The sequence below is a fragment of the Equus przewalskii genome, chromosome 18 (assembly GCF_037783145.1).
Source record: "Equus przewalskii isolate Varuska chromosome 18, EquPr2, whole genome shotgun sequence".
Lineage (NCBI taxonomy): Eukaryota > Metazoa > Chordata > Mammalia > Perissodactyla > Equidae > Equus > Equus przewalskii.
In genome coordinates, this window is record NC_091848.1 from 38,906,761 (window position 1) to 38,932,560 (window position 25,800).

At 41.5% G+C, this 25,800-nt stretch overlaps 1 protein-coding gene across 1 annotated transcript in view; it reads right to left on the bottom strand.

Moving 5' to 3' along the window:
* The window catches only part of CASR (calcium sensing receptor), an 80,734-nt gene that overhangs the window by 13,693 nt on the left and 41,241 nt on the right, over nucleotides 1-25,800 (bottom strand). The window contains exons 2-4 of the mRNA XM_070582618.1: nucleotides 18,975-19,401; nucleotides 16,453-16,759; nucleotides 11,745-12,629 (exon numbers count right to left, since the gene is read on the bottom strand). Coding sequence (XP_070438719.1) covers nucleotides 11,745-12,629; nucleotides 16,453-16,759; nucleotides 18,975-19,159 — 1,377 coding nt within the window. The 5' untranslated portion in view covers nucleotides 19,160-19,401. The remainder of the gene's footprint in view (nucleotides 1-11,744; nucleotides 12,630-16,452; nucleotides 16,760-18,974; nucleotides 19,402-25,800) is intronic.

Below are 25,800 nucleotides of genomic sequence, written 5' to 3' on the forward strand. Positions count from 1 at the left end.
TGGGTGAATTGTGTGGTATGTGAATTATATCTGAATAAAGCTGTTACAAAAAAAGAAGATATGGGGAGAGGTGATGTCAGCATTATGGCAGAGTGAGCTTTCCTGGTAATCTTTCCCCTCCAACATACAATGAAAAAGACATTCATACTCCAACAGAGGACATCCAAACCCAACACAAAAACGTCTGAGAGACACCACGTATGAAGGAGGGCGGAGAGGCTGGAGCCCCCATTGGAAGAGGTGGAACAGGGTAAGAGAAAACTTCACCCCCTCCCCAAAAGACTGGGATCCAGAATCATGGGTGGCCTCCAAGAGGGAAGGAATGGGAGAGGGGGCATTCATTTGAGGGAACATGAAAGATGCCTGAGGGCCCCCACAGCCTAGGGGAAACCCCCTACCAATGTGAAAGCTAATGTGGGGGTGACCTCATCAAGTCAACACCCCAGGAGAGCAGACAGCCAGGGCAGAGAAAGAAAACCCTGAGAGCACGCAGAAGAAAGTGCCCCTCCCCAACACGTCCCCATTGCTGGCTCCAGCGCCTGTGATCTTGGTGGAAGGCAGAGGGCTCAGAATATGCGGCTCTTGACCCCTACCCAGTGGCAATACGCAGTAACTGTGACCAAATAATATCACGGTGTGCAAAAAGACAGCCACACCCTCTAGCAGTATCAAAAATTATATTAAATTTCCAGACCAGAGAGAAAATGACAAGTACACAGAAATCAGTCCTGAGGACACTGAAATATGTAATCTAAATGAGAGAGATTTCAAAATAGCTATCATTAAAAAACTCAACCAGTTAAAAGAGAATGTAGAGAAACAATTCAATGAGTTCAGGAGCTACTTCACAAAAGAGATTGAAACTATAAAGAAGAATCAATCAGAAATATTGGAGATGAAAGACACAATGGAAGAGATAAAACAAAATATGTATTCCCTGAATGTGGACATCATAGAGGAGCAAATCAGCATAATCGAGGATAGACATGTTGAAATGCTCCGGATAGAGGAGGAGAGAGAACTAAGACTAAAAAGAAATGAAGAAAGTCTCCGAGAAATATCTGACCCAATTAGGAAATACAAAATAAGAATTATAGGTATTCTAGAGAGAGAAGAGAAGGAGAATGGAGGCAGAAAGCTTGTTCAAAGAAATAATAGCAGAGAACTACCCAAATCTAGGGAAGGAGATGGAAATCCATGTGGAATAAGCTATCAGATCTCCTAAATATGTCAATGTAAAAAGACCTACTGCAAGGCATATAGTAGTGCAACTGGCAAAAGTGAATGACAAAGAAAAAATACTAAGGGCAGCAAGGCAGAAGAAAATAACCTACAAAGGAACCCTATCAGACTTTCAGTGGATTTCTCTGCAGAAACCTTACAGGCTAGGAGAGACTGGAATGACATATTCAAATCTTTGAAGGACAAAAACTTTCAGCCAAGAATACCCTATCCAACAGAAATATCCTTCAGATATGGTGGAGAAATAAAAATTTTCCTAGATAAACATAAACTAAGGGAGTTCACAGCCACGAGACCTTCCCCTCAATAAGAAATCCTCAAGAAGGCCCTCATACCTGAAAAAAAAGGGAAAAAGGGGTTACAATGCATGGAGTAAGGAGATAAGTAGGTAGACAGAATCAGAAAATTGTAGCTACACCTCAGAACAGGTTAGCAAATACTCAAGAACGGCATTAAAAAGAAAGGGAAGGAAAACACCAAAAACAAAGATAATCTTGTCCTTTTAATCACAAACTCACAACACAAGATGGAATAAGATGTGAGAAAAACAACACAGGAGGGGAAGAGGAAAGGGACTGAATCAGTTTAGTCTAAGGAAATAAGAGGCCATCAGAAAAGGGACTATCTTATCTACAAGATTCTGAATACAAACCTCAGGGTAACCACTAACGAAAAAGCAGAACAGAGACACAAATAATAAATAAGGAGAAAAAAAAGAAACACAACATAAAAAACTACATAAGTCAATTGGCAGACCAAAATACACAGGACGAGAAACAAAGGAAATGCAGGAGAACTGGAAAATGAGTGATCAAATGGCAGCAGTAAGCCCTCATATTTGATAATCATCCTAAATGTAAATGGATTGAATTCTTCAATAAAAAGACACAGAGTGGCGAGATGGATTAAAGAACAAGACCCAAGAAGATGCTGCCTCCAGGAAACACATCTCAGCTCCAATGACAAATGCAGGCTGAGTGAAGGAATGGAGGACAATACTCCAAGATAATGGCAAACAAAAGAAATCAGGTTTTGCAATACTTATATCAGACAAAGTAGACTTCAAGATAAGAGAGGTAAAGAGAGACAAAGAGGGGCAGTATATAATGATCAAAGGGACACCCCATCAAGAAGAAATAACGCTTATAAATATCTATGCACCCACACAGGAGCACCAAAGTACATAAAGCAACTATTAACAAACCTGAAAGAAGATATTAATAATAACACAATAATAGTAGGGGACCTCAACACTCCACTCACATCAATGGATAGGTCATCCAGACAGAAAATCAACAAGGAAACAGTGGAATTAAGTGAAAAGCTAGACCAGTTGGACTTAACAGACATACATAGAACACTCCATCCAAAAACAGCAGAATACACATTCTTCTCAAGTGCACATGGAACATTCTCAAGGATAGACCATATGTTGGGAAACAAGGCAAGCCTCAATAAATTTAAGATTGAAATAATAACAAGCATCTTTTCTGATCACAATGCCTGATTTTTTTTTGAGGAAGATTAGCCCTGAGCTAACTACTGCCAATCCTCCTCTTTTTGCTGAGGAAGACTGGCCCTGAGCTAACATCCATGCCCATCTTCCTGTACTTCATACGTGGGACACCTACCACAGCATGGCTTTTGCCCAGTGGTGCCATGTCTGCACCCAGGATCTGAACTGGTGAACCCTGCACTGTCAAGAAGCAGAACATGTGCACTTAACCACTGCGCCACCGGGTCAGCCCCTGATATCAATGCTTTGAAGCTAGAAATTAATTACAAGAAAAAAGCTGAGAAAGGGACAAAGATGTGGAGACTAAACAACATGCTATTGAACAACCAATGGACCACTGAAGAAATTAAAGGAGAAATGAAAAAATATCTGGAGACAAATGAAAATGAAAACATACCATACCAACTCATATGGGATGCAGCAAAAGCTGTATTAGGAGGGAAATTCATCACAATACAGGCTCACCTTAACAAACAAGAAAAATCCCAAATAAGCAATCTCAAATTACACCTAACTGAATTGAAGAAATTGAATTGCAGTTAAAAATTTTCCCACAAAGGGGGCCAGCCCTGTGGCCGAGTGGTTAAGTTTGCACACTCTGCTTTGGCGGCCCAGGGTTTCGCTGGTTCGGATCCTGGGTGCAGACATGGCACTGCTCATCAAGCCATACTGAGGCAGAGTCCCACACAACACAACTAGAATATACAACTATGTACTGGGGGACTTTGGGGAGAAGAAGAGGAAGAAAAAAGGGAGATTGGCAACAGATGTTAGCTCAGGTGCCAATATTAGGGAAAAAAAATTCCCACAAAGAAAACTAGCTCAAGGTGGCTTCACTGATGAGTTCTGCCAAACACTTAAGAAATAAGTAATAACAATTCTACACAAACTCTTCCAGAACATTGAAAAGGAGGCAATACTTCCCAATTTATTCCGCGAAGTCAGCATTACTCAGATACTAAAACCGGACAAAGATATTACAAGAAAATAAAACTATTGACCTATAATATCTCTCATGAACATAGAAGCAAAATTTCTTAAGCAAATTTTAGCAAATCAAATCCAGCTATCTACAAAAAGGAAAATACACTGTGCCAAAGTAGAGTTTATCCCTGGAATGCAAGTTTGCATGTGTTAACATGCTACATAAGAGAAACCGTATGATCTCAATAGACACACAAAAAGCATTTGATAACATCCAATCTCCATTCCTGGTAAAAATTCTCAGCAATCTAGGAACAAAAGGGAACTTAACTCCATAAAGGGCATCTATGAAAAATCTACAGTTAACATCATTCTTAGTGGTGACAGACTAAATGCTTCCCCCCTAAGATCAGGACCAAGACAAGAATGTCCATTCTCACTATGTCTATATATCACGCACATGGTACTGGAGGTTCTTGCCAATGCAACTGGGTTGAATCAGACTGAAAATATAAAGATTTAAGCTCTACACTCAAACAAAAACAAGTAGACAAATGAACAACTTTCAGATAAAGTGAAAAGGCTTACGATTCACTTTTTGAAAAACATCATTGAGAACCATAAAAATTAAGACTTTTATATAATTGGTTGGAACTTAAACATATATATTAGAAAGCAACATATTTAAAACTATACTATGGGATCAAGGGCCAGCACAATTTCTCCCTTTGAGGTATAACTATACCCTATGTTCTTGTGTTCTTATTTAAAAAGAAAAATAAACCTTGTAGATTAAAACAAACAAACAAGCAAACCAGGAAATATTAGCAGAATTTGTTTAAAAATGTGCTCCAAGAGGCTGGCCTGGTGCCATAGTGGTTCAGTTCGTGTGCTCTGCTTCGGTGGCCCAGGGTTCATGGGTTCAGATCCCAGGCACAGATCTATACTCCACTCATCAAGCCATGCTGTGGAGGCGTCCCACATACAAAATAGAGGAAGATAGGCATGAATGTTAGCTCAGAGGCAATCTTCCTCAAGCAAAAAGAGGAAGATTGGCAATGGATGTTAGCTCAGGGCCAATTTTCCTCACCCCCCCCCCCAAAAAAAAAGTGCTAAAAGATTTTACTGAACAGTGGTAGGGTAGATACAGAAGAAGAATTATAATTTATCATAGGATAAAATGCTAACTTTCTCTTCATCAAGGCAAAAGAGTCATCTTGGATTTTTCTGGGGAAATATTTCCTTTGTGGTCTTTTTAGAAAGCTGTAGCTAAATATTATATTTTCATGTCATATTTTTGGTTATAGGCATAGATTTAATTCTCAGTAAACATTCAAAACATGGAATAAACTGATTATAAAACTTCCACCACTTTCTTGAGGAAAAGGAAAGTTGGAATCACCATGGTGCAATTATGTTGGAATAATAGCTGTGAGTTGCCTAAAGAGAAGGGTAAGCCCCAAAAGCAACTGTTCCATATAAAAATGATGACAGGAGTAGACCAGGAGATGAGGAAGCAACCAGCACCTGAATGTAGGACTGGAAGTCTCTGAATATAGAGAGAACCCAGAATTATTCAGTTAGCTATAATAAATTAATTCAGATGAATTACATAAAGGACCAGCCTGTCTTTTGGTTTAAAATAAAATTTAAAAGGCAAAAATAGATTAAAAATAGTTTCCTTTCTTATTTTATGCATATTTATTGTTACAAATTTAGGTTAATAAATTGTTCCTGATAAAGATTCTTAGGAAGCCTGTATCAATTAAAAAAATAAGAATAATTTAAAATTTAATGGTTTCTGGATCTTTATGTCTCAATAATCCTGTTTATACACTTAAAATCCTTACCAAAGTGGTGTTTTTCCCGAATCATTTGCCTCATTGATAATGAAGAGGTACACTTCAGCCCAAATTTATGAAGTCAGAATTACTGAAGTTTTATTACGTGAGAGTTTTCTGCTGACTTCTCTGAAACCATTCACCTTCTCCCTTTTCTATGCCCAAATCCATGTACTGTCCTCTTGTTATCCACTGAACACTTCTGTCTTCTCTCAGTGTTTACCTATGTCCTATTCTCTTCCTTTAGCCATTTGTTCATTCAACAAGTATTTATTGAGCAACCAACATGGGCCAAGCAGGCACTTTTTTAGGGACAAGAGATACAATAGTATTCAAGATGGACAGAGATGTTCAAATACTCTAACTTGGTTAGTTGTGTCCACTCTCACTTATTTGCACACTGGCCTTTCTCTTTGTGTCTGTTTATGAACCAGAGTTTCAGGACGATTGGTTTCTGGTGAACACCCAAGGTTTAAGGCTATGGACCAGTGTCTTCACTAGGAAACCGTTGGCTGAACTGGCAGTCTTGCAAGAGCTAGAAAGTACATGCCCAGAGGGACAATTGATGGTGGTTCTTTGATCAGTTATCTTGGCTTCATCACAGAACAGACCACCTGGGGCAGACGTGGGCTTTCTTACTGGCTAGATATGACTTAGGGCAAATCATTTTGGCTTCTCTGGGTCTTAATTTCCTCACCAACAAAAGAATACTCAAGACTAATATTTCCTGAACACTTATTACAGTAGGCAGTACCCTTGACACTCTATGCATATTAACTAATGTTTTCCTGGTAATAAATTTATGTTTCACTATCTCCAATTTTCAGTTGAGGAAAGTGAGGTACAGGCACATTAAGTGAGTGCTCAAGATCATAAAACTTAGGTAGCAATTGGGACTTAAATCCAGGTAGTCTGGCTCTCAAGTCCAAACTCTCAAGCACTACACTGTATCCTGCCTACTCAGGTGGAGGAGTCAGATGAGACAATCTATCTATTAGGTTGTCTAGCTCTTGTTACAACAGGTTAACTAGAGTAAAATTTAAGTTGAGCAGATGGACATATATTAAAAATGGGACAGTGGAGACACATATAATGCTTGCAGCAATACAAGATGCCATAATTGGAAAAGTGGTTGAAACTGAATGACATCCAGATCTTCATGCATGGCCTGTACTTTCCCACCTCGGAGACTCCGTTTTTAATCAACTTTATTGAGGTCTAGTTTCCATAGGATAAAATGCACCCATTTTAAGAACATAGATCTGAGTTTTGGCAAATGTATATGCCTGTGTAACCACCACTACCATCAGCCCAAATGGCTCCCTGATGTTCCTTCCAAGTCAATCCCCAATCCTACTTGCAGCCCTAGACGACCAATGATCTGTTTTCTTTCTATCATTAGAGATGGAATAGCATATAAATGGAATAATACAGTATGTTCTCTTTTTTCAGTCTAGCATTTTCTTTTGCTCAGCATGATCTTCATGTTGCTGTGCATATTTGCCTTTCCATTTGACATTTCCTCCAAGGAAAGATCCTTTCCAAAAACCTTATCCATCCCTCAAGGCTTATCTCAAATGATATCTTTGCTTTTCTTCCTTCCTTCAAATCCTAACCTGCATAGGACTGTAGGCATTCATCCTCACAGCAGGTATATAAATAAAATCACATGAGAGTTGAATTGTTTGACTCAAAATTTTCACCTTGCCCATTAATAAAGAATTGTTGGTTTGTGTCTCTAAGTCATCTCTTTAGACATCTGTAATATTTCTCTTGTCATGTTGACTTGCAAGTTTTGCATTTGAGCACCTAATTTCCTGCATAATACCTTGCAGAACAGACAAGGTGGAGATGGAAACCATTTCACCCTTAAGAACAATGATAGGGAATCTTTCAATTGATAATTTTGACCCACAAAAAAGTAACATAAGTTACAACATAATGTAGATATTTCCTCCAGGGAGTATACTATTCTTCTTTTACAATTTTAAAAGAAGGAACTAATAGTCCCATTAAAAAAGAAACTATAAAATTTTACTTGAGATTATAATTCACTATAATATGCTCTCAAATTATTTATTTTATTTGAGGAGGAATATGAGAAAAAGAATAAAGGAAGGGGAAGAGAAAGGAAAAAAGCTCATAGGAAGACTTAAATAGAAGATAATACACAGACATGAGGAGACTGACAGGCTCCCAACGAAAACTAAATCCTGACAAAGACACGTACTAAAAGAGGGACAAGTATGTATAACACACATTTAGAAGGTCACAAATTATCTTTTATGTGGTAATATTTCCATCTTGTGGTCTTTTAGGGTATTTCCTCTAAAGGATTTTAAAGTCAAACTGTTGCTCATTATAAGCATAAATAGGAATTGCCTCTTGGCTTGTACTCTAAAGGTCAATCGAATCAAGCCAAAAACTAGAGACTGGAAACCCCCCGGTCTTGTCTAGGATTTCCATCATTTCCACCTGGCATCACTTCCTAGTGCAGAGGGAAGATGGGATAGGATGCACAAAGTACTCCAGTCACACAGATAATGAGGGACAGTTCATACAGACAAGGAGCCTATTGCTTCTTGCCCACTTCCTGTGCCAAGAGTGTAGGGAAGATCCAGGACCAATTCCCTTCTGTAACCTCAGCCATATTTTCTTATTTCCCCTTCAACTCTTCTGGCTCTCACTCTAATTCATCCCCCTTCTCCTAACTCCCAAACAGTACCAGCAATTCCTGGAAAGATTCGTTCCATTTGACTTCTGTTATCACCACAGTTCTGTCATCATGCCTGCCTCTTTTCTGACTAGAGAGTGGTTGGTGTAAAATGGAGAAAAATAGGAAGCGTGCCTTGTGTGTGATCATCCTGAGAGAAGGAAAAGGGCAGTTCCGTACTGACTTACATGACGTCCCACTCAAACTGGATTGTTGGGCATGTGACTTAGGCTCATCCAGTGAGAGCCTTGGGAACTCTGGCTATAGCGACTATTTCAAAGATGGGTTGTTGGGTTGAACAGTTCTCTGCAAAGGACTCTAGGTAGTGTTGTCAGGTCAAATCAACTAGACTGCTAGTCATTTGTTCATTCATTCTACACTCATTCAGTTGTCAGGAGTTCTGGACACAGTGCTGAACAACACATACACGGTTCCTGCTCTTATGAAGCTTAGAGGACAATGGAGGAGTCAGAGTAAAGAGACAGCTGAGGAGCCATGTGAGGAGGGCTCGAGATTGCCGTGGATGTCAGGAGGAAATTGTGTGTTGTGTGCTCACAAATTACCTGCTACTGTCACTTTTAAGGCATATGAGTTGATTGATAAATTTTAGGGAGAAAAAGGTCAACGAAAGAAAAAAATTGTGATTGACCTTATGCCATAATTTTAATCAATAAGAATCCATTTCACTCAACTGAAGAGCCGTGGAAGCTTAAGCTAGGTATAGAAATGGCAAAAACGAGGATGAAAAAGAATAGTCAGAAAGTGTGTGTGGGGGAGTATGATATGAAAAGACTTCCAGGAGAAAGTGAATTTTGAAAAAAGAGTTAAAAGTTTGTGGTGGAAAATGATAAAAGAGAAAAAAGTTGATGGCCCTTCAGGTGTGGGATACCATCTAAGCAAAAATGCTATCTATAAGTGCTTTGTGGGGAGTTGCTAGGCAGGATGGCTTATAAGAGAATTGAGAGAAGGTGGGGTGGAATTCCAGGCTGAGGCAGTTGGATTAAATTGTACAGAGTGTATGCGTGATCCATTTCCATGTAGGTCTTAATAATGAGAGTGAATAATTGCTGGTCCATCTCTTGATAGAGACATGGCCAAGATCTTAAATTCCAGAATGCCCATCCAACTGCCTGGATCCCTGAGGCTCAAAGGACACTTACAGCAAGCACACAGGACATTTTGGCCAATTCCCACATGTTACTGTTCCTAGACCTCTGATCCTGCTTTCCTCTGTTTCCTTTCCCGGATGAAGTGTGAAGTGTGCCAGACCATGTGGGAGCCAGTGGGACATATCTTTACCTGTGCTAGGGTCAGCTGAGGTGTCTGTGTAGTGGACACTTTTTATTTTGGCTGCTATGCTTCTCTTTCTTCCTTCTTTGGCAGTAGCATCCTGATTTCCCTTTGGGGATGAGCTCCCTGCCTTACTCTCAGTCTATGTAGCTCAGGAGGACTCCACTCCTAGCTTCAGGGATGGGTATGTGACCCTGGACCAGTCAATCAACATATTTCTTGAACTTTTACAGGAGATTCTGTGAAGTAAGGAAAGCGTAGCAGTAAGGATTTTATGAGCCCGAAGCTGCTGCAGAGGCTGAAAACTGTTAACTCTGAGGCATAAGGAGCAAAGAAACGGAGATGAAAGCATCTAGCTGGGCCTGGAATACTTCTGAGATCTTCAGTGTTATGAGCTGCTAATAACGTTCCTTCTTCTGTTTATGCCAGTTTGGTTTGGGTTTTCTATTGTATGCAACTGAAAGTCCCAATCTTGACTAGAGCCTAATTCTTGGCTTTTGTCTCATATGCCCAAGCTTTGGTTTTGACCACCCGGATCTTACTTCCTTGTCTGGGAGAGGAGTCACTGAAGAGTGGAACTGTCAAATTGCCCACTGGAAGCCTCTTTTCCCTTCAACCCCAACCTGATCCTGCAGAGTTTTCAAGATCTGAGCTTTTCCTTCCAGGGGACATGGAAGGGAAGAGAGGCAAGGCAATAGTATTTACTACTGAAAGATTATCCCTTCATTCTTCCTTCTTAAAACTCCACATTTTAGCATCATGGATCCTGAAGTCTTCTTGGTGTTTGCCCTTCATTAGAGACCCTCTTTCTTTGCCAGAGTTGGGGGCAGGGTGCAGTGCAAGGAATGAAACTTTAAGTAGCCCATAGAGATTAGGAACTTTAGCCAACACTGATGTCTGAGTGAGTTTTCCCCCACACAAGAAGGACTGAGAACTTTCAGGTTCTGGCTCATTCTACCAGCGTGGACAGTCACTCCTCATCCCAAGAGAATCTCTAAAATGACTGACTGAGGTTGTATGTTCTTTGTTTCTTGGTATTTTTTCCCAGGGCTCTGTGGTGATTGGTTTCTGTATATAAAGCTGTCTTAGTTATCATTTTTGCCTAATTGATTAATTAGAGGCATAGTGAAATCCTACTACAATAATCACCATCTGTTTAGATGGTGAAACAGAAAATTGAAAATTACAAATTGATTTTACATATATCATTTCATTTCATCCAAAAAAAACCTTGGGCAGAAAGCAGACTAGGTATTAGGGCCATCTTATAGAGGAAGAGAGAGTGCCTTAGAGGAGTGGCTTGCCGAAGATGCTGCTGCTAGTAAATGAGGGAGCTGGAGCTGAAGCTGGAGGGTGGGTCATTTAACTCAACAGGGATTTTTTCTCCCCCACTATCATGCACTGTCTCTGACAGTCATCTGGAACTAAGGAAAATACAAAAGGAGTACAAAACAGTCTGAAAAATCAAGGTACATATGTAAGACATGAATGGCTATGTAGGATCTACGTTGGGCCAAACTTTTATCTTCAGAAGTTCTATGAAATGAAAAAGATGATGATGTCTCTCCTATGTATAATTTAAAAATACAAAGCAAGACTAAATTATAAAATGAGTGTAGGACTTCCACTTAAGTTCTGATTATTTTCTATGATAACTACTTCAGTACTTCTTTTTGAGATATCCAATATCAAATTATTTTAAGAAGAGTTTTTTCTGTGCCCTTGATATGCTTGTGTCCTAAGCTTAGTTGGGCTGTTGCGTGGTCCAGCACAGGCTGTGAGTAATATAATAGTGAAAGTGGTGGCTAAACATAAGAACCCAGTAGTTTTATGACCCTTAGCATATGGAATGTAATAGGTACTCCACAAATACTTGTTACTCACAAGTATTAATGTGAGCATTAGAACAACACTCCACTCAGTACTAAATCTGTTCCACAATATTTAAAAACTTTTAGGGGCCATATTCTAGGTATTCTGAACTACTGGACGAAAGAACGGTTGAGCCAAGGCTTTAAACAGATAATCAAATTAAATTACTATCAATTTTGCAGAAGTCAGTTGCTCAGACGTTTGAAAAGGCAATTTGAATCCAAAGCTACAGTAGTGACCTCATTTAGATATTGCCTTTTTTGAGGTAACCACTTTATCTGTCTTGCCTGGATCAGCCCAACTCTGTTTTACCCCACAGGAAACTGCTATCTAATGAAGGATGTACCTGCCAAGCCTCAACCTTCTTGATGTCTGCACAGGAACCATTGGTGAAGAGCCCTCTCCCAGGTGAGCAGGTATAGATATCTTGCAGGGCATGAGCAATGGAGTAAACGGCTAAGTAGACATTGTAAGAGATTCGTAAATGTGTATAATCCATGTAAGGAGTCTCGACACTGCTAATGTTCTCATCCCCTGTGCAGAGAGGTCGGAAGGCAGTGGAGCTGTTGCTTAGCCTGCCACCAGCTTCTTCATGACCTCTCAGGAAAGTGTCCATGGGTAAAGGTCCTTTAGCACCTTCTTGGAGGTGGCAGTTAAACGTTTCTTCCCAAAACTCCTTGGCAAAACCATTGTGGGCAGACTTCTTGGGATGGACTTTCTGCAGGAATTCCCGGAAACCTGGGATCTGCCCAGCCCTCAAAGCAAATCCAATTGTGCCTCCAACCACATGGAAGTACTCGGGCATGGCGATCAAGGACGAGCTGGCCCAGGCCTCACTGGCCAGCCAGATCTTGCCCGTGATGTTGCGCCGGACGATCTCCTTGATGAGGGGTTCAAGGTCTGGGCCACTGGAGAAAACAACGATGACTTTGGCTGTGGAATTCTGGATCACCTCCACGACATGCTGGATCTCTTCCTCATCAGAGTATTGGGAGATGAGTTCGCTGAAGTCAATGCAGATGTCTCTCTCCTCTGCTTCCTCCCGGAACTTCTCAATCCCTGGCCGGCCATAGTCGTCATCAGCTGCAATTGTCCCCACCCAGTTCCAGCGGAAATATTCAATAATGTCTGCCATGGCAGTGGCCTGGTGTTCATCATTGGGGATGGTACGGAGGAAGGACTTGAATTGATTCTTGTTGCTGAGGAGTCTGCTGGAGGAGGCATAGCTGACCTGGAAAGAACACAGAACACAGAATGAATGAGCAACTGACTTCTGCAAAATTGACAGCAATTTAATTTGACTACTCAAGGCTGTGTGGAGGTGGTTTTTTGAGCATTCATTAAGCAAATTTGTCAAACATGCTGTTCACTGCAGACAGGATGAAAGAGTGAGAACGACCAGAATCTGTTCCTCTCCAGTGTGAACACTCAAGCATCTGTCAGTCTATGGGGTGCGTTCTAATTCCCGGAGGGTGGTTCTTCACAATGCTACCTTCAAAAATGGGTCTGGCCATGAAATCAACCCAATAATGGTAGGGTCTATTTGTCTTTTCAAGGACAGTCTTTATGTGCTCTTCTGTAGTTGCTCCTACCCACCTCGGTGTTGCCTCACTGGTTCTAATATATCCATCTACATCGTCTGCCTGTTGGGTCCAGGCTCTCATTTGAACATTTTAGCTTCCCCTTTACTGTGATAAGCACTTTGTCCATGACTCACTTCGGAAGGAATCAGGTTCCCTATGGGTTATGAACCTAAGGCTCTTCAGAGGAGCCCCAAGGGGTTCCCCTTTCCTATTCTGCTAGTTTCTCTCTTCCCCTGTCTCCAGCTCTTCCCTCTTCCCCCTCCCCGACATTGTGCCCCCCTCCCCTGCCCCCACACTACTTTAGATAAAAGTACCTTCAATTGCAGTCATTTCTAAGAATTGTTTATCTTTTAAGCTCAATTAGGCTCAATTGCCCTGCACCACAATAACAATGATGCCCACCATTAAATACAGTCAGAAAAACATTCTTTCCTCTCCTGGCTTCTCAGTGAGTTCCACCACTACCCAGAGCCCTTTCCTCTGTTCAGTTTCAGCTGATGGCTGAGGCCTCTTGACAGGCTTTTGATGTGGATCTCCACAAACTAGAGAGGCTGGAAAGGAACCCTGGAAAAGCTGCCTCGATGTGTTTCCACTTTCTAAGACAGAGCCAGTTCCACATTTGAGCATGGGTGCTGGCCACCCAGGGAGGAAGCCTTACCTTTCACGGTAAAGGATCATTGCCTGAAGAAGTAGCCAATTGCCATGGAAAGCGTTTCTTAGTGCAGAGCTTCCCAACCTTTTACCACATTGTGGCAAACACAGAAGATGGGGTTAATGGAGAAGGCTGACTAACCCTGGAGGGGGTGCTCTGACCACCCTGGGCTCCCCCTAGCCGTCCGAAACCTCTAGGGGATCAATATCTTGGCGGGCTTTGGCCCATCTGCAGCCCCCCGTGTGTCTGGGCCCACCACTTAGGAAGTTCCAAGGTACTGGACCACTTCTTCTGAAGTCCAAAGCATTTTTACACTTAATAGAATTTCGTGGTAATGAAGGAGAGTGTTTTAATATTTCTGGTTCTCCAGTTTGCTAAAGAGATTTTAAACTTCTTACGAAAAACAAGTTGAAGACCTTTGGGTGAATGCCTTTTTAATATTTCTCACCAGTTGAAACAGTTTTCTATGTTCACTGCTTGAAAATGAATTTTTCCAAAATGTTCCTTCTTATCAATGAATAGTTTCTGCATCAAAAAACCTAAAAGGCATTGATGTAGGAAAGATCTGGCCCAAATTTGCTAAAGGGCAGGCATGATTTTGCTGACAAGAGCTTTGATTTTGGAAGTTATAATACAAAATTGACAAACGTTATTTCTTTTATCAAAATAACCCCCTTCTTGATCTACTATGAGAGTTCATGAGGTAGACAGGTAGTTAAAGTAATTTGTTGAGATGTTATTGTTTTTAGAGAGCTCCATTTGCAAACCCAAACAACAGGCTTCTGAATCACGTTTTTGCAAATGAAAAACCTACTCAGGCGTTTTGTAAATTCATCCATTATTGCTTCTTGATCTTCTTTTGAAAAACGGGCTGAAAAGGGTTTTAAAGGGATAAAAATTACAAACAAATATATCCCCCATGGATATGTTTGTCTTAAAGAATGCATTTCTATTTATCCAGTTTTTAAAAAGCAAACTAGAAAAGCGGGGGTAAACATCACTTCACTAACCACCCCCCTCCAAAAAAACCTTAAAAACCCACAAAACTTTTTTATTGTAAGAGGGGAGAATTTCATGAATGATTCAGAAAACTTCTGACCACAAATTGTTCTAGCTAATCTGCTTGTTCCATCCACTTGGTGGCGTGAGTGGCATAAGAAATGCCACTGGGCCTCTGTCCCCACTCTGCAGTGCCATGCTTCCCAGCTCTGCCGCACAGTAGAATTGCCTTGTGAGCTTTCAAAACTCCCGATGCCCAGAATTGAGATGAGATCGCATCTCATACCAATTAAACCAGGATCTCTGCAGGGTGAGACCCAGGCATCAGTATTTTTAAAGCTCCCAAGTGATTCCAACATGCAGCCACGGCAGAGAACCACTGCAGTAGATACACTTACATTGGTTTGACTGATAGTCATTATGGTCTTCTCAGCACTTCTATAATTCGCATTCAGCTTAACCTTATCTTTCATCCAAACCACAAAGAATTAAAACTCTCCTCTTCATGTGCTTTCTTTACTTGATGGCAATTACATCTTATGCCTGTTGGCCACGACAACTTACTTTAACTGTATATCTCAAATAATCCTGAGCAGTAGGCCAAATTTAAAAGACGCATATTTGCATCTTGCCCAATACATTTACTGATGTGGGCTTTGTTAGATCATTCTGGCCAAAAGTTACAGAACCAGGGCTTCCCCGTGGGAAACACCTTTAATTCCCTGAAGTAAGGATTCGGGAAATGATGAGAAAACTTCTCAGTTGTCACGTGTATATAAAGGGATAACGGCTATCACCAAAGAAATAGAGACCTCCCAAAGTAGAAATGTGAATTTATCAAATGTACTCATACAAATTTTAAATATTAGACATTGAGAAAATAAAATTGAAGTGGGATTTATAATTTAATTGAAAATTTGACTTAAGGGATGTATTACAATGGAGCTGACTCTCCCATCCACGGACATTTAGGTTGTTTCCAATTCTTCACTATTATAAAATGATGTCATAGATCTATAAATATTAACATGAAATAAGATTTGCTCTATAGCGTTAAGGGGAAAAAATCAGGTTATAAAATGACATTTAGAGTTCGCTGTCTTTTTTTTGGTGGAAAAAATCTGCAACTTTGAACAAATGTTTATCAAAGCACTCGTTCAGTGAATTGTTAGTATCTGAAAATGCAGACGTCTCCTCACCTCGGCTGAGTTCCTACAGGGTGCAGCCTGCTTATTCATACATGCTTTATAAATATTTTTGAATCAAATAGAGTATATTCCATTTCTAGAATGTGCAAGACAATAATTAAGTTCCAGTTTTGTGAGAAAATTTGCTCTGCCTCCCTCTGCGCTAAACTTTCGACCGGACAGTAGAGAGGCAGACTTTTAAGGGAATAGGATTGGGGACAGATATTTTGGGTTTGAAAGGTGGGATTTACAGCATATTGTCTCATTCCTTTTCGTAAAGGCAGAATAAAGATCATTTACTAAAGAAATGGAGTGGAAAATAACTGAACACTGAACAAAAAGACAAAGTTTTATACAAGGTATGTTTAAAAGAATTTTAGAGGAGTTGTGCAGGTCCAGGGGATGCTGTTGACACTCAGGTCTCAAAATCCCAAATGGTCATGATACAGTTCACTAAATGTAAATCTCAGGGCTTCTATAATTCGAAGCACTAGATTAACTAAAGTGTCGGTGGTGCCAATGTGAAGCCAGAGGTAGGAAAACAGCAAAGTGTATGGAGCCTGGGCACGGCACTCCTCCGAGCCTGTTCTCCTGACCCCTGCCCACACTGCCCCGTCCAAGGAGGCAGGCTACCTGGGGAATGTAGAAGAGCCCCAGCAGATTGGCCACCGCCGTGGAGACGCCTGAGCCAGTTGCTCCCACCACCGCAATGGTAGAGGGGATGTGCTCCGAGCAGTTGCAGAATTCATCAAGGTTCAGAGAATCAATTTTGTTCTGGGCCACAAAACTCAGGGTGGCCTCCAAGGCTTTAGAAACGGTGTTGCAAGTGTCGAAGATCCTGTATCCCAGCGTCATGTTGGGAAGAAGGGCCGGGCTGCTGTTTATTTCCTCTATGGCAAATATCATAGCTTGCAACCAGCGAAACCCCCGGAAGTTATACCTGGAAGAAAGAAGAAATGGAAGAAAATGGGAGGGTTTTGGGTCAACTGTTTAGAGTAGGGACTGGTTTCATGACGTCATGATTTTTGAGACTCAAAATCCTCTCTGTAAAATGGGGATAACACTTACCTCACAGAGTGGCTATGAACACGAGGTAATTATGCACAGCTCTCAGCATGGTGTCTCAACAGAGTCAGGGAGCAATAACAAGGAAGGTTGTTCTTAGTAACAGAACGAATAATTTGTACGCCTCATGCAGCAAAGAATTTGAAACAGCTGATGTGAGGTACTTTAATAAAAGTAATATAGAGATTTAAAAAGAAAAAGGACTCAGGAAAATATAAACAGATTAGGATTTTAACATGTGGGAGCCTAAAAATCACCTCACATTTGCAGTCACAAATTTAGACTATGGCATTCCTGGAGGTCAAAGGGGAAAAGGAAATCAGTGATCTCATTTTTGTAAACACACAAATGAATATTATGCATTGGAAGGTTGTTCACAAACAGTGATTATTTCTGGGCGGTGGAATGATGAGTTTTAAAATTACGTGCTTTTGTTTTATTTATACTTTCTACTTTTAAAAAATGAGCATGCGTTGCTTTTCAAAGAACATTATTTTAAATAAAAATCAAGCAAGTTAACAAAGAGAATTAGGGTCAGTGACATTGTTGTCACTCTCCCAAGTCTTGGCTCAGAGTGAGGGCTCGAGAAATGTGCTGAATCAGTGTATCAGTGCCCCAAGGAAAAAATATAACAGCTCTGCAGGTTCTCTCTGTATATCATGGTCTTACTACTCGACCTCAATGACAGGAGGTGAGAAATACAATGTCATAGAAATACAGAAATACAATCTGTATTGGTAATATATATATACATATATATACACACACACACACACGCACTGTGTTGTTTAGGTTCCTAAAGGTCCTGGTCTAATTTTTAATGTGATGTTTTCTCTTAGTCATTTTCTTTATGTTTCCTTCATTTATTTTTTAAATTATTTGTTTTAAACTTGCAGAGTGATTAAGAGGTATATAATGGCACATGCACAACTCTGTCCAGCAGGGTCCAACAAAGAGGATATTTGTCCATCTGGGTTATGTGAAGGATATATTCGGCATCAGTGAAATTCTGCACTTAGGTTTTCTGCATTCATAAGAAAAATGTGAAAATGCTATCTAATTTTCTAGCTCTCATTAGAACATGAACAGAAATCCAGTTTTCTTGGAATAATCCTAGTTTTCCTCTTCATTTTCCAGCTATCAGGAAGACCCAGGAAAAGCGCTGGATCCCTTCTGGAAGTTGCAAGACTCAGAGAGAAAGTGCTTTTTTCTCCTAGAAGATGGGTCAAGACTTGGGGTGCAGTCTCTGATGTCCAGATGAAGAGAGGTGCTATACAGCCCACGGTACTCGGCAGAAGTCAGAGCCTATTGGAAGAAATTGTGTCTATTTTTTAGAGACCATATCCTAAGAGTCATGATAATTAGGGAGCATCCAATGGAGGGCAACTGCAATGATGAGAGGTCTGGAAATCATGTCATGAAATAATTGTTTAGAAAACTGAGACTATTCGACCTGGAAAAGAAATGACTCAAGGGGACACATTAGCTGTCTTCAAATGGCTGAAGAGAGAGACTAGTGGATTCTATATTTCTCCATCTGTGCTCCATGCTGTGTTGGCAGGGGCATTTCAGCTTTCTATAAGAAAGACTTTCCAATGGGAGGGGTTCCAAAATGCCATGGCCTGCATTTCGAAGATGCTTGGGTCATGCCAACCACTGAGGTTTCTTTCAAGTTTAACACCCTTAAAAAAAAAAAGAGTGAGGTAGCCAACACTCAAGTATTCCTGACCTTTGGGGCACTTAAGGTCAATGGGAGATTTTACTACTCGGGTTTGTAAGACTAACAACAAATTTCCTTCTAGGTACTCAGTCTTCCATTAAGCAACACTGCTGCCAGGTGAACAATGATGACTCAGTTACCAAGTGACCGGGCATATGCTCCAACAGGCCATGGGTTTTTCTACTCAGTGTCTTTGACATTTTATTTTTGGAAAAAATTCTTCAAACAAAGTCGGGGGGGGGGGGACACTAATAAGCTTCAGCATGAGTACCAATCACCCGTTTTGAAAAGAGAGTTTGAGTAAATTCTTTTGAGTTTGGGATAGCTTTTCTCCAACCACCCAGAAGAGAGTCTTGGTTCCTTCCCTTACCTGATACATTCCACAGACTCTGGTCTTGATTCTAGATCTTGATCTTTGGCTGCTACTCCAAAATGAATAGGAAAGAGCCCCCCGAGGATAATGTCCCCTTTTTTCTGGGCTCGTTGGTCAGGCCCGTAGGCAGAAGTGCACCAGGTAAAGGCCACGAGGATCAAACAGCAGCTGTAAAACGCCATAGTTCTGCTTTTTCTCCAGGGGGAGAGACAAGACTGCTGGTGGTTTGGGGGCCCTGAGAACTTCCCCCCGTGGTGCAGTTCACTCCCTGTGGTGGGGGCACATGTCTACAGAGTGACTAATAACAGGATGGAAGCCGTGGCATTTGAATTTCCATTTCTGCCTTCTCCACTGCAGACTAGTGAGGCGGGTGGTCCTTGAGTCTTTAGAAGCCGCATCATGTAGAGACTGTCTGTGATGCTTTCTAAAAGAAAAGAGAGACAAAATGAATTCAACTAAGCCTAAATCTCATCTTGTTATGATGACTGCAACAGAGGTGGCTCAGAATTTCCATTTAGAGAGGCTGAGAGGTAGCAGTTGGGGAAGGCATGGCTTAGAGTCTCATTTTTATAGCATTTCACGTAAAGTACAGAACACTTCAATTGCCCATATCAGGAAAGGACTGTGTTCAGTTGTGAGGCGCCACGTTTTAAAGAGGCCATTGATAAGCTAAGGCCTCCACTGATATTGCCACTAGATTTTAATCCATTCATTTTTATGCGTGAATAATGCATAGAATTGGCCTGGTAGTAGCATAATAATATTAATGATATTTTATTCAGCACATATGTTCTTATAGAAAATACAGAATGAGTCATATTTAGGTTTAAATCTGACTTTAAATCAAATAAAAATGTCAGAAAAGGCCATTTATTCTTTATTTATTATGGTAGCCCCCCTTTTTTGTGCCTCCTCATCACAGATCTCTGGTTCCAGTTTGTCTATGACCCTCCATAAACCTCTGAAGAATAGTTCTTGTAAAGGACACAGATAAATCAAGGGTAAGATTCTACTTTATAAAGCTCAACAGCTGGATCTGGGGAAAAGTCCTACTGCTTTAGCATGATTGTCCTAGCAGGAACTCTCTGGTCTGCTCACTCTGTGCTCTAACCCACCCACTCTGTGGGTCAATTACCAATTATAGGTCAATGTCACTAACTATACAGGCTTTCCTGAGGTTCGGGCCCAAGCATTGAGCGGCCACTGGACATCTCCACCTGGATGTGCCACAGGTGCTTCCAACTTGACAGGCACCTTCCTCCCAAACTTGTTCCTCTTTCACTGTTTTCTATCTCAGCAAATGACGAGCCATCCACAAAGGCACAAAATAAGGAGTCATCCTTGCCTCCGCCCTCTTCTCATAATTGCCCTCCATATTCAAACAACCACCAAATCCTGTAGATTCTATGTCCGAAATCTCACTGGAATCCCTCCACTCCTTCCCATTTCCAAGGCCATCTTAAGTCCACCAGCATTTCGTATCTGGATTTTTGCAACTATTCCCTAACTGGCCTTCCTGCCTCCAGTTTTGTCCCTTTGCAATCCACCCTTACAAATCTTTGGATGTCATGAAACAAGTAGTTTGGAGCATGGGCTCTGCAGTTAAACCTGGCTTTGAATCATAGTTCCACTATTTCCCATATATGACTTTGGGAAAGTCACTTAACCTCTGTGATCTCAATAAAGTAATACATGCAGAGCCATTAGCACAGTGTAACTAGTAAACTCACAGAAAATGCTGACTTTAATGAATACCTTTCCAGCCTCACTCACTAGTCTTGCCTTCGAACTCCACACCCCAGCCATGCCAAATTCCCTTCAGTGCCTCAAGTATATCAGGCCTTCTTTTAAATCCTTAGATCTCACACATGCTATTTCCCCTCCTTGGTCCTCTGGCCTAAACTTTGCCTGGAAAAAATCTACTTATCTTCAGCTTTCAGATGTCCATAACTGTGGGGGTGTGGCTTGGTGAACTGTGGGGCCTTTGTGTGAACAGAGAAAAGAACTCCTGTGGGGCAGACACAGCCTTGGGCCAAGGTGTCCAGCTTGGGGAGTGGAGAGAGATCTCTCCTTGGGGAGAACAGGCTAGATTTCCAACCATGATGCTAAGGAGACTCCAAGGTCTCTCCTTGGGGAGAACAGGCTAGATTTCCAACCATGATGCTAACCCCTCAGTTGTGCAGTGAGCAGCCTATAGGACTCTTCAAGGAGGCTTTCTCTGGACTCTTAGACTAGCTAGGTTTGCCCGTTATAGTCTTTTATATCTTGGATCTTGGAGGTCCCCTCTTGGAAGATTCGTCAGCCTTTATTATGGTTACATGCTTCAATGTCTGATTCCAGAGCCCAAGCTCTCACCTATGGTCATATGCTGCCCCTTGCCCTTTAGGAACCCCAACCTCCCTCCAATAGCTGTTCTAGCAGAGGGTGGTGGCCCCATTTGGAAGGGGCACCCTGGCAGACACTCAACATTCATGGAATTGTCTCCAATAATGTCTGAACATCCATGACCATCTTAGTTCTCTGACTCCAGTCCTACTTTTGGATTTTTGACTTAATTCCTTGGACCTTGGTCATATATTCATTCATTTAAGAAGTACATGTGCTAAGGCTTGGGGATATAAAGGTAACAAAGATGGGCATGTTCCCTGCCCTCAGGAACTCCCAGTCCTGCAGACAGGCACGTGGGTGTAGAGGGTCAGAATTTACCTCGACATCCAGAAGTGAAAAAAAAACTCTAACTTTGTTTTCCATGATGACATTCAACTTTGCTCCCCAACACTTAGCACAGTGTCTAAAACAGTAACTGCAGAGGAAATGTTTGTCGAATGAATGCATAAAAAAAGAAAGTACTTTGGAAGGAGACAGAAACTAGCATTTATTGAACTAGGCATTGTGTCAGGGTTGGCCCCATGGCCGAGTGGTTACGTTCAGGGGTTCTGCTTCCGAGGTCCAGGGTTTTGCTGGTTCGAATCCTGGGCACGGACATGGCACTGCTCATCAAGCCATGCTAAAGCAGTGTCCCACATGTCACAACTAGAAGGACCCACAATTAAAAATATACAACTATGTGCCACGGGGCTTTGGGGAGAAAAAGGAAAAATAAAATCTTTAAAAAACCCCTCAAATATCCAATATGTTTTAAATTACACAACTGTAAAAAGGGCAATACCAATTCCACTCTCTTGGGGAATAGATTCTCCATATTTTCAGCTTACTCGAGTGAGAAATTCTGGCACTTGAAGTAAGAATGCCTCAAGAACTCAGAATTTTAAGGAGTAGTTTACTGAATTAGGAGAGGGAACATTATAGCTGGCTAGAGTGAGTCACTAAGACCTGTGAAATCTTTCCTGTGAAAGATTAACTACTTGGAGAAGTTTATTAACCTCATTAGTCCATTCGACAGAAAATTCATGGCAAGAAGTAACAGATGGAGAGATTTCAGGTCAATTTGTAGCAGTTAAGTCTACCGGTCTAACGTAATCTCTAAACCACCCTTTTTAGTCCAATTACCAGGATCTAATTTGCTTTCAAAGCTGAGAATCATTCTAAACCCTCCCCCTCCCTTTCCTCCAATATCCCATCACTATGTCCTGTTGATCCTGCCCTCTCTCTCTCCACTCTGCCTCCTCCTCTCCATCCTGTTGCCACCGCCTTGGTCCAGGCTCCCATCACCTGCCTCCCTACTCTTTCCTCTACCTCACTCCTCCCACCTCCTAGGTATCGACAACCAGAGCAGTACCAAGTATGATCCTAGCACAGTAGATGAACACTTGGAGTTCATCATTGTGACTTCAGCCTGCAATAGTTAGAATACAAAAGTGCTTGAATAATCACTAACAACACTTCAGTTTTAGTATCTGCAGGAGAGACTTCTAATTGTATCCCTCACGTCTCTACTCCTTTTAGGCCATAGTAAAATAGCTTTTAGTTGGACAAGTCATTGCCCAAAATAAAGATTACTTTCCCCAATTTCTTTTATAATTATATGTGGTCATATCACTAAGTTTTGGCCAATGAGATGTAAGCTGAAGTGCTTTGTGACAGCTTCCAGGAAACTTGGTGTTTGCCCTTTGTCCCTTCATCCTCCTCTTTCTCCATTCTGCTGCATGGAGGTCGATGTGACATCTGGAGCCCATCTTGAACCCTGAGCCATATCCTAGGGACTGATGGTGCCACAAGCTGAGGATTTCATGGAGCAGAACCTTGATACCAGACTATTCCTGGGCTTTTACATGACAGGTAAAAAAAGCTTCTAGCTTCTTTAAGCCATCGTATGTATATTTTTTCTTACTGTAGCTATATTAATGGTATCTATCCAAGAGTCACAAATAAACTCATTTGTTCTCCTTACTATGAGTTTATTTCATTTAAACCATATATAATTATGTTTGCTTTCCTGCAAAAAACAGTACTGCAAACACAAGCCGAAGGTAGTATTTGTTCTTTCTCTCAATGGCAGATCCATTCTGGAAGAAGAAATGACCCGTGGACCAGCTGGTTTATGTTTAGAAGTCCTTGAAATCATGAGGAGTGTTTGAGTGCTGACAGATTATTGATCCCTGAGTTCCTCACCCAAGAGACACGGGGCACGAGGTCAGGGCAGACTGATCTACGGTTCCACAGGTTCATGAATTTGTAAATTCATGCAATTATTGATTCATTCAAAAAACATTTATTGAGCTCCTCTATGTGCCAGACACTAAGGAGCGCAAGGTGCTCAGGAGAGAAAGTTGAGATTGTTGCCTTCAAGGTGCCCATGGTTTAAAAGGAGATAGAAAGATGTATTATAATTACAGTGATGCAAATGCTAGAAGAGGCTTGAGCTAAGTGTTGAGGGAGAGGGAGGGAGGAGTGGCCTTCTTTCTGGTGAGAGAATTAAGTCAAGGTGGGGACTGGAAGCTTCATGAAGGTAGGACTCGTCTCTCTTTTCCTCCTCATTGTAGCCTCGCACCAAGCACAAGGCCTGGAACTTAGTAGATGCTCCACAAATATTTACTGAATAAATGAATGAAGCATGACCAGTAAAAACCAGGAGCTGGGTGGGCAATTCTAGGACAGAAGACGGAAGGGGTCGCCCCGCAAGATGGAAGGTTCCTGAGGGCAGAGGCTTCATCAGGATCACGGTTGCATCCCAGCATCGAAGAGGGAACCTGGGACTGAACGGATGCTCAAAAAACATCTGTTGAACTTGGATTTGTCCAAAAAGTTGGATGGCTCATCCAAGTCAAGAGCAAATTAACAGAGACTAGGAAGACAAGGTTAGCAGTCAACACTGCAACATTTCAATTTCTACCAAAGTGAAAACCACCTTGGCTCTTGCCCCTTGGCTTTAACATGTCTGGAAATTGTTTTACTCTAGAAGAGAATGATTGTGCCCACATTTCCAGCAAGAGAAAACCGAGGCATAGACCTTCTGAACATAAAACCACTTAGTAAATAAGAGGCACAGCAAGCTCAAAAGCTACACATTTCTCAATTCCTAGACTGCAGAAATAAAAATTCTAGGCTATCTAGAAAAAAGGTGGTTATGAAGCCAAAATTGATTTCCAATAGAGATCATTTGTCTTTGTAGGGTGAGTACACTGATTTGCCTCTGGTTTATTGTACTGTAATCTTTGCCTTCTTTTGTCACACTGACCATAAAGAATACTAACAGTAAGGTGTGAAGCCACCATTGCAGAAAGGTGAAACGTGTGTGTTTCATGAAGGTGATTAGGGAAAGTCCTGAGAAAGTTCAGCCAGTAATCCAAAACCTGTGTGCTTGGCTCTGGTTACAGCTTTCTTTACCTCTTGCGGAGGACACATCCACAGTGTGGGTTTCGATACGCACCTGGCGCATGTTTGCCAAAGAATTAGGGACATCTTATCTGTCATCACCAATGTGACCATCCTCAGTCCTGTGTCAGACTTCATTCCTTCTGTATTACAGCAAAGGACATCTTGTTTTACAATGAGGGCCCTCTTTCAGTGCTGGGGGAACTCACTCTGCCGGGTCACACTCGGCTGCCTCCCTCCAGCCCTTCTTGCCTCCCCCGGCCAGCTGCCAGGTTCTTACCCTCCATCTCCCTGACAACAGGTGTGACTTTTGGAGAGTCCATGCCTCATTTAGCCCTGGTAATGGCTTAATTGAGTCGGAAAAATGCAAGGACAGGAGCGTGATAAAAACCAGCTGAGCTGGGTTCCTGTTAGTCATTGGAAAAAGCTATCAGGAAGGGACGATAAAGGATGAACAAGAGTGGGGAGGAGCCGCATGGGGCACCGAGCAGAGTTGGGAGAGGTAGCCTAGACAAATCAAAGAATGGAGATAAATAGGAGAGGAAATGAGAATTCAGTAATGTTGTACTGTACCATGAGCTCCTTGACGACAGGGCTGGGTCTGTCCCTTTCACAGCCCAGAGCGTGGAGGGGCTCCGTAAATGATTAAGTGAATGAATCAACATGATAAACTCTGTCTTAGGGGTTTATGAAGCTATTGCAAGAAGACAGAAAATGACAGAAGAGGAGAAAAGAAATACAATGAGAGCTGGGGGAGGGGTGAACATTCAAGGTTAAAAAGTGATGAGAAAAGCTCATTCTCTGCTCCAGCATCTTGTCAGTTGAAAATGTATGCTGGCTTCGGGCTTTGACATTGCCAGTGCCTGGTGTTCCACGACAGGACTGACTGAGTTCCTGAGGACACAGGCCATGAGTTAAGAAATTTCTTGTCCTGAAACATTTCCCTTCTAGCCTTAAGAAAGCTCTGCTGATGGACGTGTGGACACCCACAGGCTTAATGAAACTGTTCAGGTGAAAAGCAAAGATGTGCAAGCCATGTTTTTCTAAA